The sequence below is a fragment of the Protomyctophum parallelum genome, assembly GCF_964188405.1.
Source record: "Protomyctophum parallelum genome assembly, chromosome: 1".
Lineage (NCBI taxonomy): Eukaryota > Metazoa > Chordata > Actinopteri > Myctophiformes > Myctophidae > Protomyctophum > Protomyctophum parallelum.
Genome location: NC_139697.1, coordinates 20,167,418 through 20,180,215, shown reverse-complemented (window position 1 = coordinate 20,180,215; position 12,798 = coordinate 20,167,418). Strand labels below are relative to the sequence as shown.

Below are 12,798 nucleotides of genomic sequence, written 5' to 3'. Positions count from 1 at the left end.
ATCCTGTGCCGCGGAAGCCCTTAAGTTGTTTGACCGATTTGGTCGCTTTGATTCTTCTCTTCCTACCTTGTTTATTGACACCTCATTGTACCGCCTATATCTGGCTAGCTAGTGGCTATACCTATGACCAGATCAGAGGCAGGAACGTAGCCACCACAAGCCAACCGCACAGCGGGAGGCGGTACAATAAACGGTAAATAAACAAGGAAGGAAGAGAGGAATCAAAGCTTCCAAATTTGTCAAACATAGATTAAAAATACTTAACGGCTTCCGCGGCACAGGAGAATACGCAGCGGTGTACGTTGTAAACTAGAGTTCACACATTTAGAAGCCCTCAAACGAACAGAAGCCCTCAAACATCGCAGAAACCACGTTACCGAAGGTATTTATGTCCACGTTGCGTTCCATCATTTCCATACGAAAACACATCACTGCACAGGGACCCTACGGGTCGGGTCGGTTCGGTTCGGATTGGGCTGACCCAGGGGGTTCCGAGAGGGGCTAGAAAAACGAGTGCTTCCAAACTCCAACATTTAGAAAAAGAATCACCTGCACAGAATGTCTTGACAGAAAGTAGCTCATAACATGTCTACGGTGGATTTGCAGATTGAAAGAGGACAATTCAAGATTTCCCCACAGCTGCAATGTTGGTGAGTTTACATCGTTTAGTACAAGCAGATCACAGAAGCAATTTGGATGAGTGGGGAGTCAATGGAGGGTATTGCAACTCTAGATTCATCCCATTATTGGAAAAAAAATCTAGAGTTGCAAATTGCGATTTAGGCATTCTCAGTCATTACACACACAACGGTGTCATGAAAATGCCTCATTGCTAGATGAAAAGACTTGAGTGCACAGTTCTGCACACAGCCATCATGGGACCTGTCCACCACAGGGGGGGGGGACACTGCCTTTGGCAAACCATGCAGATACACAGTGAACACAATGTTCTTCGATAATGACATTTTGATACATTTCACGTCAGGGCATATTATAAAAAAGGTATATACACTCATCACACTAAGTTAATCATTTATCAGTTGAGTACACGAATAATGTCAGTTGTATGCTAAATGGACGGGGAGCAATCCGCAGGTTTATCGATACATAGCCAGGCAGTAAAAGACAACAGACAACGCAAAATAACTATCCAGAGTAGACTTCTACCTGTCCTGTCCCCCCCGGGGGGGGCAACCAAACGAAAACAGAAGTTATTCACAGAGACCTGTCAGGGTTTAAGCCGTAGCAAAGCAGCACTCCATGCTTTACTTCCTACTGAATTGTTTCATATAAGATGGCAGGGACCATGTCTATGATGATTATACAGTATATACTTCCCTGCTGGGAAGCTGACAACAAGCTAGCGTTAGCAAAAAGCTGTAGTGTGCACTGAACCAACCCACTGCACTGCAGGGCCTATACTTCCGTAACATCGCTGCTGGAAAGCACAGTAGTCGGGACGCGGACACGGGGGGCCGTTAAACATCATTCATATCCATAAAGTATAGCGTGTGGACCTTCGTGAAAGTGTAGATACCTTTTCCGTTCACGCAGGACTCCCCCATTCTGCTGTCTGTCTGTCTGTCTGGCTCTCTCTCTCTGTCTGTCTAGTCTACTTGATTTGTAAACACTCCGCTCCCAGCAGCCAGGCGGATGTGGCTTGAAGCACAGCTGAGACGTCACGTGACAGGGGAGATAATGTGGTCGGTCGGTCGCGGTCTGCTCCCGCCAGCCGCCATACTACTATAGAGCCCCCTTCAGGTACTGTAGTATTCATTTATAAATAATACATCAATGTCAAATAATAATAAATATCACATTTATTGCTTTGATGATTCATTCATTTAACAATAATACAGCAATATGTCTAATAATAATAATAATAATTATTATTATTATTATACAGCAATATGTTTAATAATAATAATAATAATAATTGTTATTATTATTAATAATAATAATAATAATAATAATAATAGCCTACTATTAGTAGACTATTATTATTATTATTTCCTTTCCTTTATTCAGGTATTTATTTTTCAGCTACCTACAATGCCAATATCTGACCTGGCAAAAAGATAAAGATTCAGATCAGTATGAGGATAATAATAAAGCCAAGGTAACACAAGACAGTCAATGTTTAATATATTTTTCAGATGCTAATATGATTGGGCCATTGGATTTCATAAATTGGAGCATCTGGCAGGGCAACATACTCGCACACGTGCGCGCAAGCACTGAGAGGACATACTGATATAGTGCTATGAGGTTAATCTGAGAACTGAAAGGCAGTGTGTCCCTTCAAGTGCAGGAGTAGGAGTGCAGTGAGCACACTAAATTACATCAATGACTCAGAATTGGGGACAGGTGCGATGTAAATGGGAATTGTGTGTGTGTGTGTGTGTGTGTGTGTGTGTGTGTGTGTGTGTGTGTGTGTGTGTGTGTGTGTGTGTGTGTGTGTGTGTGTGTGTGTGTGTGTGTGTGTGTGTGTGTGTGTGTGTGTGTGTGTGTGTGTGTGTACGGGGGTGAGGGTCACCATAACAAAAAAGCAATGATAATCATCATTACACGCCGACCACCATCATCCCAGGCATGGCATTTCAGGCGCGCCATTACCATTATCATTATTATTATAGCTAATATTTCAATAATGAGGCTTTCCGTGGCCTCTCATTGGCCCCGGCAGAGGTATCGTCATGGTAACAGATGACAGAAAAAGAGCAAAGCCTTATTGAATTACCCTACAAAGCCATTCTGACCAAATGGGGCTTGAATATCGTCTCGTCTCAGGGAGAGATAGCGTGGCAATGCAACCTCTGCAGAGTCTCTGCACACACTTATACGGTCTGGTCTGGAGAGAACCAGAGGGATCATGATGAACAAGGGAGACTGCAGCATCACTTCATTCCCAACCTGTGGGCCGTGAGGATATTGCTATGCCCCCCCAAAAAATTGGCAAAACACACATTTTATTGATAACATTAATATAGAAATAAATGATGCAAAGAAAAATCGTATTCTATTAACCCATTTTGACACGAGATCAGATTCTAAAAAAATCTTTTACATCCTAACAGTTTTCTGAAAAAGCTATGTTTCTATGTCAGTCGTTCTTCGATTTTTCAAAAATAAATAGCCGACCTACAAGCTCGTAGCGCGCCACTCGGTGGTGCGCTATCGCTATGAGCTTGTAGATCTGCTATTTTTCAATAGCTAAAGCATAACATAATGCTAACACCAAAAGGGGTTCCCTCCCAAAAACCTTGAAAAATGTCAAGTGATACCAAGTGATGTGAAAAATGCATTGTGATACCGATATACAGTAGGTGATTAAGTATACTATGTTAGTTCCATTGATCCAATTAAGCAGCAACACAATCGATTGATTGATCATTAAACAAATCATTCTCTGAAGATGCACGTGGCCCACCCACCTGACTACTGAACGGCATGTCCTGCTAACCCCCTGGGCACACCTTAGCGGACAGAAGAAGCTGTCTTTTACGTAATTTCCGAGTTTTTAGACAGCTTGTGGATGGAAAAGAAGCTCCGAGCGTTTCTGGGAATCTGTCCGTCGCGGCAGTCAGCCGCGGAGGTGGAGCTTCTTTTCCATCCACCAGGCGACCATGGTTTTATCTTCGGGTTGAGTACAGAGTGAAGTAGAGGGTGCACTGTGACTGGCCAGTCGCTGTGATTGACAGCCTACACCTAACCCTAACCTTAACCTCAGTAAAACTATATCTAAACCTAACCCTAACCCTAACCTTAACCTCAGTAAAACAAACTATACCTAAACCTACAGTAACCCTAACCCTAACCTTAACCTCAGTAAAACTATACCTAAACCTAACCTCAGTAAACTATACCTAAACCTAACCTCAGTAAAACTAACGCAGTGGCTGGGGGGCGCTTCCAAGAACCCGAAGCCGAAGATAAAACCATGCAAGCATCTACCAGCTGTCTAAAAACTCGGAAATGACGTAAAAGACAGCTTCTTCTGTCCGTGGCTGTGCGCTAATAAGGTGTGCCCAGACGGTAACAGTGCTAAGTGGTCCTATCATGATGGGTGGGTCATACAGACGCACGTACGCTTTTGACATTTTCAAATGGGCCCTGATGGGAACTTCAACCGCTGGTATAGCTACTGAAATGAGGAAGAATACTAGTAGGCTATACACAACACAAAATGACCTGTTGTGAGCTTGTAGATCAGATATTTTCGGGCATGCAACGTCCGCTGCACAATGAGTGCAACACTCAACACTTTAAAGGACCACTTCACCACTTTTCAACCTATCTTCATATAATAGGTCCTCACTAATAAGTAATAATCATGAAAAAAATTGTGCACTTTTTTTCTAGGCTACTCGGTCTGTGTCTCATAGGATGGCTGCGGGCAGTTCAGAAACCGTCTTCCAGTGACATAATCGATGGGGAATACAAGCTAATAGAAACTGCAGGCTTTCTAGTCCTGAAAAGTTGCAATGTGAAAATGGAAGCCATCGTTCTCACGATAATGAAAATCTAAATAGTTTTGTAAAACAATCTTGTTTAAAAAGAAATCTGCCTAATGATGATGTCACTGGAAGACTGTTTCTAAACTGCCCACAGCCATCCTATGAGACACAGACTAGAGTAGAAAAAAATCGTGCCATTTTGTCATGATTATTAGTGAGGACCTATTATATGAAGATAGGTTGAAAAGTGGTGAAGTGGTCCTTTAACTGTGCAGCCAGAGAACAGGACACAGGGAGCATTGAGTTGACGGCCATGTGCGTGTAGTGGGACACAGAGGGACACTGGTGGACGGTGCAGAGGCCTGCTGCTGAAGGCACAATAACACCGTCGCATGTGTCTCTCTGGTCACAATGGCACCGATTCACAGACACTTAAGGCCAATCACGCCGCAATAAATCTTCGGCGCAATCGTGGCAGCACTTACACAGACCCGTTTACATGTTTTTATGTACCGTTAAAGCAAAGAGAGCACTTAAATGTAGTATTAAAGGCTCAAATGTTTTATTTTCTCCTTTCCTCTGAATCGTTTACTCCAATAATACGCTGCAGTGCAGAGCTTCCTCTAGTACCTCTAGTCCTAGACCTAGACCAACACTAGTCTTGCCAGTCTTGGTCCTTGACTCTCTTGTCATTAAAGAAGTCCTAGTCCATCCTCTTCTAGTGCTGCACTAGTCCTATACTGGTCCTTCCTCTAGTCCAGTGGTTTTCAACATTTTTCATATGAAGGCCCATTATTTTTTCAGTATTTAAGCCACGGACCACCATTTTTGACATTTAACATCTCAGACCCAAAACTAAAGAATATGATGTATGTTACTGTTGGATATGATTTTGCCCACAATTCCATGCTGTATTGATGTTGGTACCATTAGGAGAGATAACAGGCAAGCGTTGATCAAATTAACAATTCTTCTACATTCTCTATTATGTAGACTCTCTATTAAAGTAATACAGATATAGCACTAATCTAACTCTCAAGAGTTATATAAAGGTCCATTTGGTTACATCATTTAGCTGGGGACCACCTGGATCCCCCTCAAGGACCACTGGAGTATGTATGAGCCTTTAGTCCTTCACTATAGTTATTCACTTTGCAATGAATTGCACACAATTATTTTCAGGTAAACAAATTAATAGTAGGCTATATATCTGGTGATATAAATCTTTAAAAAAAAATCTCCAGTTGCCACTCAGTAATAGTTTCAGTCTGAGCTTTGCTCTCTCTGAGGAAATAATCATGATTCAGATGCTGCCATCTTGATAAGCAGAAATGGCATGGTTCCTTTTCCCAGCTATCTCAAACTGTGCTCTTCTACAGATTCTATCACAGACTTATATCGTGAGATGGTTTTGCACTGGTTTCTTGCATAATATGTCTTTGTTTACATAAAAGAAAAGCAGTAGCATCAGCAAGAATGATTAAAAAATTTGAGAAACATGAACGTGAATGAGTGAATCATTAGCTGAAACTGTCCCAAAAAATCAAATGAAAAGTTATCTACTCAATGTCTTGGCCTTTACCTGTAAAATAAAAACATTAAGCAAATAAGTTGAAAGTCATCGGTCTCTCTTTATTCGTCTCCGAGATTGTCTATTTAAATGAAACTTTGATGGAATTTGTTCAAATTGAAATTGGCGTAGAAAACATGAATGCGTGATTAAAATATGTTTTATAAGAGAAAGGATATAGATAACAGGATAGATTGCACATCACTGGCAGCATCATTTAAAGGTGCGTTGGGCTCCTCATATAGATTTTCCATCTACAACCTTTCTTCCATGAAGATACATCATATACTGTATTACACAATGAACCGTCTGCATGAATAAAATGGCAAAGTGTAATATAAATGACAGCGCAGGCTTTCAAATCAACATGATCATTCAGCTTTGTTTCATCCACATCTGATTCATGTCACAAGAAATGAGCACAATCACACAACCAGACATCAATCAGTGGTTTTCAACCCTTTTCACATCAAGCTCGGCATTGGAGCCATATGGACCACCATTTGATGGAGATTTTAGCCTCTCAGAACCAAGACTTGAATATTTACTATATTTACTACGTCGTTGTGGATCCAATTTTGTACATAATTCCATACTGTGTTGATGTGGTACCATAGCAGAGATAACACTGGCAAACGATCAAAAATAACCATTGTTTTACGTTCTTTAATTGTGTATAGACTATAGACTTGAAAACGTAAGAAATGCAGATGTTTCACAATAGTTCAACTCTTGAGAGCGTAAATAGTTCGCTGCAGGGCTGGCTGTGTGAGTTGCTGCGCTGGAAAGAGGACCCGAGCGTGGAGAACCGGACCCTGTGGGAGAACCTGTGCATTGGTACGCTACCCATTCTGACCTGAGATCAGATTCAAAAAATGTCTTCTATGTCAGTCGCTCTTCGATTTTTCAAAAATAGCAGACCTACAAGCTCGTAGCGCGCCACTCGGTGGCGCGCTATGAGCTTGTAGATCTGCTATTTTTAAATAGCTAAAGCATAACATAATGCTAACACCAAAATGGGTTAAAAGATCTCATAAGGGTCTATTTGGTTACCAACTTTCCATCATTTAGCATGGGGACCACCTGGAATCCCCTCAGGGACCACCGGTGGTCCTCCCCGGACTGGTTGAAAACCACATACATGAATGGTCTGCTTGTAAAAGTGTATGCTGTTAATTTGGTCTCTGTTAAAAATTCAGTAGAAAATAAATGAAAAAGAAAATCTTTATGAATCCATGCATCAGTGAAAATGATGCAATGAAACAATTGCCCTCTTTCTAATTGCTAAAGAGCTGATATTGGAATAAAATACTAAAATGTAAATGGACCCATTTAGGGATAGTCTAGACTGAGACTATGGCAGACATGGGCAAGACAAACAGACAAACAGAAGAGATTTCTGACTAAACTATTATCTGAACCTTTCCTATATGCTGTGTATAGATATTAATTAATACATTTATATTGTTGAAAGCACAACGCACAGGTGAAAAAAAGAAAGAAGACAAAACAGTGATGACATTATCATTGTATCAAAACATACTGGCAAGTGCCACTATCCGCAAAAGGCATTGATGGCATTCGCATAAATGCACAGAATCTCCTTCTGTAGTTCACAATATGCCCATATATGGGCCCGACCGACTTGCACATATTGCTGAGGACGCGAGAGAGTGACGTGCAGAGCGGGAAGTCACTCGGTCCAGCGGATATATCCAAAGAAATATAGATACATCTGAAAATCCCCATATATGGAGTACCCTTTTGGCATCTATTTGACGTCATAGTACTGCACGGCATCGACTGACCTAGACTCCATATTTGGTCATGCCCATGTACTCCATATATGGGCATAAAAGGGAGACAGACAAGATACACCGATATTATATAACCGGGTGGGGCACGTATTCCCAACTAGTGTTGTTCCCGAGTAGACCGGTGTTATATAGTTTCTCTAAAATATCAACCATATAGAATTTCTGTACAGAAAATGTAATCTCATTTCCGTCATATACTGTATCCCCACCCAGCTATGCAATCGGCATGTGAAATATGACCAAAAGTGGTTCTCTCTACGGGACACATTATGTTTTCTCTGCGAAATGTGCCATATAAATAAAAACTGACGTGACTTGAACTTGAAAAAGGTTGTATATAGCTTGTTGGATTAATGGCCCCCTAAAAGGTTCTTTATGGAAACCATTTCATAAAGTTATTTTATAATGAGAACACATGATTGTGGCGGACGTCACTCATGAGTCAAAATGACAGTGTTTGAACGCATGTTGTCCGACGTGTTGTGTGTTCTCGTATCAAAAACAAAACCACCCTCAAGAAACTCGTCTGGAATGTGTCGCCCCAAATTCCAGTCTGTTAATCGGGGTGGATTTGGTGGGCCTATATGTATGTCTGTTGCTCCTCCTTCAGAACAGTTTGAGTACTCATGTTCAACACTTTTAAAATATTCATTCCCTCTTCTCTTTCCAAATGACCGACGTCTTTCCCCCCGCCGTCTTCTCTCTCGTCCCGTCGGAGCGCGTCGTCGTCCCCCTCTCGGCCTTGCTTCTCCCGCAGCTGCTCCGTCGCTCTGTCCGCCCGCGTCAGGCTCGTGTAGGAGCAACCGGACCGCTTCTCTTTACCGGGTGAACCGTTCCGGTTCTGGTCGTGTGGAGCGTGGCGGCGGCCGCGGTACTGACAGTGCGCCGCGGACCGTCGCTGCTCGCCCCGCCTGAGGACGTCCTCCTGGCTGTGAAAGAACCGGAGGATGGTGTGCTTGGGGAGGTCCAGCTGCGCCGACAGGGTGTGGAGGGCCTCCTCGTCCGGGTCGAGACCCACGTCCTGGACGAAGCTCTGCAGGATCCCCAGGGCGTCCCGGGACATCGCCCTCAGCCCCTCCTCCTCCTCCTCGCCTCTGACCGCCGCGTCCCCGTCGCCACCGCCGCCCGTGGCGTCCTCTCCCGCCAAGCGGGGGGTGCCGCTGCCGCCGTCGGGACCGTCGCTTTCGTCCTCCTTCGCGACGTTCCACGCGCCGAGCCTCTTGCCGGCTTCGCGACTCGTATCGTCGTCGCCGGCCTTGTCGCCCGCTTCCCCGACACGTTCCATGCCCTTGTTGTTGTCCCTCGGCCCGGAAGGAGCGCACATCTGGTCCCTGACCAGGCCGCCCCTTTCTCCCCCCACTCTCCCTCCTCCTCCTCCTTCGCCACCCCAGTCCTTGTTTTCCCCTTTGACGGTACTGGTACTGACGCTGACGCTGCCTCTGCTCCCCAGCTGTGCCCGCAGGTACCCCCAGCCCATCTCGGAGGACTCCGCCGGGGATGCCGCGTGTGGCTGCCGAGGAGACAGGTGAAGTCCTCCTGCCCCGGGCAACAAGGGCTGGTTGGCCTGGGGCTGTGGTGGCAACGGAGAGTGGCGCTGGTACTGAGAGACAGAGAGAGAGAGAAAGAGTGAGACAGACAGGCAGAGAGATGAATCCATTAAAACCCATTCTGACCTGAGATCAGATTCATACGAGGTTTCCACTGGACACACACTGGTCTGATTAACCCATTCTGACCTGAGATCAGATTCTAAAAATGTCAGTCGTTCTTCGATTTTTCAAAAATAGCAGACCTACAAGCTCGTAGCGCGCCACTCGGTGGCGTGCTATGAGCTTGTCGACTAGAACTATGACGAGAAACACCCGTCAACCTTTTTTTCACTGACACAAATTAAATGAATACTGAATGAAAACTAAGCTATGATGACTAAAACTATTGAGTAAATATATTGACAATTTTGTCAACAAATAAACTAGACAAAAAAGTTAAATGTTAGACTAGTAGATAAGAGATCCAGTGAAACTATAAGACAAGTCATTTTTTTTATGTTTGGTTGCATGCTGAAAATAGCAAATGTACAAGTTCACGCGTCGAAGCGTGACGCGTTGTGAGCTTGTAGAATGTGTGACTAAAATGAACTGTATATTTAGTCGAATAAAACATTATATTTAGTCAACTAAAACTATACTAAAGGTAGCTCTGGTCCATAGCCAATGCTTCTATGATTCTGCCCTGCATTGGCTATGCTACTTTCGCTTTTAACTCTCACATGGAACTCAGACCAGCCTCTCGTCTTTAGCGTATTTAAAAAGAACGTTTTTGCTACTCACCAAAACAAAGGCGGGTTGTGTCATTAGAAAGCCTACTTTCCTTAGTGGACGCACTCTGAGCCTTACCTGACTTTGCCAGATGGGGCGGTATTGGGTAACCATGTTCCCCAACACCACAACCATCTGGGACCTCTCAGGGAGTTCAGCTAACACCGAACCGATCCCGGTTCGAGCCAATCAGCGTGAGCTAAGGGCGGGATATGTGCGAAACCGGATGTGAAGCTATATAGACACGTCAATATGATTGGTTGTGTTTGCACGCCCACACGGTGATAGACAGATGGTCCCATCCAATCATCTACCAAGTATCTTGAAAAAAAGGAACAGCCCCGTCATCGAATTTGCTTCCGCGATCCCAGATCCCAATAAGCTGTGAAACAAATTTGTGTAGCAAGCTTCTTGGATCTGGCAGCGTCAGGTTACTCTGAGCCCCCCACCACACGTATAAACAGTACTTTTTGGCCAGAAAGGGATTTTTTTTCACCAGAGGAAAAATATTCTCTATGAGGCAGTTCTCTGGGCAATATCGGTAGAGGGCGCATTGGAGTAATTTAAAGTATTTTTTTTCCGGTAGAAACAAAATCCCTTTTTGGCCAAAAAGTACCGTTTATACGTGTGGTGGGGGGCTCAGAGTGCGTCCACTAAGGAAAGTAAGCTTTCTAATGACACAAACCGCCTTTGTTTTGGTGAGTAGCAAAAACGTTCTTTTTAAATACGCTAAAGACGAGAGGCTGGTCTGAGTTCCTTGTGAGAGTTAAAAGCGAAAGTAGCATAGCCAATGCAGGGCAGAATCATAGAAGCATTGGCTATGGACCAGAGCTAGACTAAAGGTAAATACAATTATATATGAGTAAAACTTAACAGAACTTTATTCAAAAGACTATAGGACTAAAACTAAATCAAGATTTGCTGTCACTAGGGCATTAACATAAAAATGGATTATTCGACTAGTCGACTAGTAAAACGGTAGTCGACACTGTAAATCAAAAAATCAAACTTGAAACAGCTGAGCTAATTCCGGCCAATCAGAGCGGCATTCAGCGTACTCTAGTAAGAGAGTGGCGACACTCGCGTTGACTCCCACTGTAACAATGGAATGCTGAAGTGCTCATTCTATCTCAATGGGATAGTTCCAATGTTTGGAACTATAGCCTAAGTGTGTCGCCACTCTCTTACTATTCCACTCTGCCTGCATTCAGCGGCTCTGTTTTGCAATTAATGCTTCACTCGCTGGCTGTTTCAGAACACGATGTTTTAATGCTTGATTGGATGGAAAGAATATCATATTTTACCGCCGACTAATCGACTATAAATCGATTTTGATGGTAGTTGAGTCGACTATCAAAATTCACGTTTGGTTAATGCCCTAGCTGTCACAAATCAACAGCGGCACTCACCAGTGCCGTGCTGTCGTTGCAGAGCAGCGCCAGTCTGTCCGTGCTCTGCTGCTGCGCGGCCATGTTGCTCTCCTGCTCGTAGATGGCGTCCCGCTCGCCCTGCTCCAGGCCCAGGAAGCGACGGATCATGCACAGGTTCTCCCACAGGGTCCGGTTCTCCACGCTCGGGTCCTCCTTCCAGCGCAGCAGCTCACACAGCCAGCCCTGAAGGAATGAACGCCAAGGTCAAGGTTTCTTTATTTCGTCTGCCATGCAGGAGTTAATTCCTCCGCACATGTTTTTAATAAAAAAGCACACATTCCATCCGGGCCTGTTGCCTTGTTGGTCTGCATAGATTTAAACACCTTACAGTAGTTACAGAACCTGGGTCTATTGTTATCCCGACATCATTATATGGTAGAGCATTTAATACATCCCAGGATTCTCTGACAGTATCAGTCTCAAACCGCATGAAGAACTCATCAAGCTCATTTTCCCTTGCACTCTCATTCTGAGCAGTCATGGGCTTCTTAGTGGGTTCCATGTTTGTCATTTTCCTAATAGAGTCCCATAGTCTCTGGATGTTGAAGTTAGCTAGTTGCTGCTCTGCACGCTCTTTATGCTGCCTCCTGGATTCTCTCAGCTGTTGGTTGAGGTCCTTTTCCGCAGCCCTCATAGCTGCTGTGTCCCCTGTCCTAAAGGCTGTCTTCTTTCGCCTAATGCACGGCCACACGCACGTACACACACACACACAGGCATGCACGCACACACCAGTGATGTAAAGTCGCTAAGTCAATTTACTGTGCTTTACTTTATTTCAGAATTTCCGTTTCTTCACATTTTACTTTACTCCACTACACCATGTCTGATACTTCACATATTGTATCTTCAGAGTATGAGCTGTTACCCTCTGTTAGACGTTATAGAGCGTGCCGTTGCAAGAGCAACCGCTTAAAACTTTCTGTCCTTCCCACTTCAATTGTTCTATTCTATTTAGTTCATGGGTTTTCAACAGGTGGTCCGTGGACCACTGGTGGTCTGTGGAGGTATTGCATGTGGTCCCTGGCCATGGATTTAGTAATGTAGGATTTGTTTATTTGTTCATTCCACTAGTTGAGAAACCGTGAACTGAATGACCTGGTGACCTATGATGAGTCCATCCATGTAGTCATTTACTGACAAGTTGGAGTTCAAGAAATTCAACAGAATCTCAAGAAGGCGGAAGTGCACCGGATACCATACGTTGTG

The 12,798-nt window shown here is 44.0% G+C and overlaps 3 protein-coding genes across 5 annotated transcripts in view; all 3 read right to left on the bottom strand.

The window, feature by feature from the left end:
• The window catches only part of tbc1d5 (TBC1 domain family, member 5), a 45,014-nt gene extending 43,367 nt beyond the window's left edge, over positions 1–1,647 (bottom strand). For all 3 annotated transcript variants that reach the window (XM_083776718.1, XM_083776719.1, XM_083776720.1), the window contains exon 1: positions 1,538–1,647. The gene's annotated coding sequence lies outside the window, so the exon portion shown is untranslated. The remainder of the gene's footprint in view (positions 1–1,537) is intronic.
• LOC310867021 (cytochrome c-like) overlaps positions 1–12,798 on the bottom strand; it is a 453,272-nt gene that overhangs the window by 116,726 nt on the left and 323,748 nt on the right. The window lies entirely within an intron of this gene.
• Positions 8,425–12,798, bottom strand: part of satb1a (SATB homeobox 1a) — a gene marked incomplete at its 3' end in the record, with an annotated part of 27,748 nt that continues 23,374 nt past the window's right edge. Inside the window, exons 10-11 of the mRNA XM_083769381.1 lie at positions 11,572–11,775; positions 8,425–9,444 (exon numbers count right to left, since the gene is read on the bottom strand). Coding sequence (XP_083625507.1) covers positions 8,425–9,444; positions 11,572–11,775 — 1,224 coding nt within the window. The remainder of the gene's footprint in view (positions 9,445–11,571; positions 11,776–12,798) is intronic.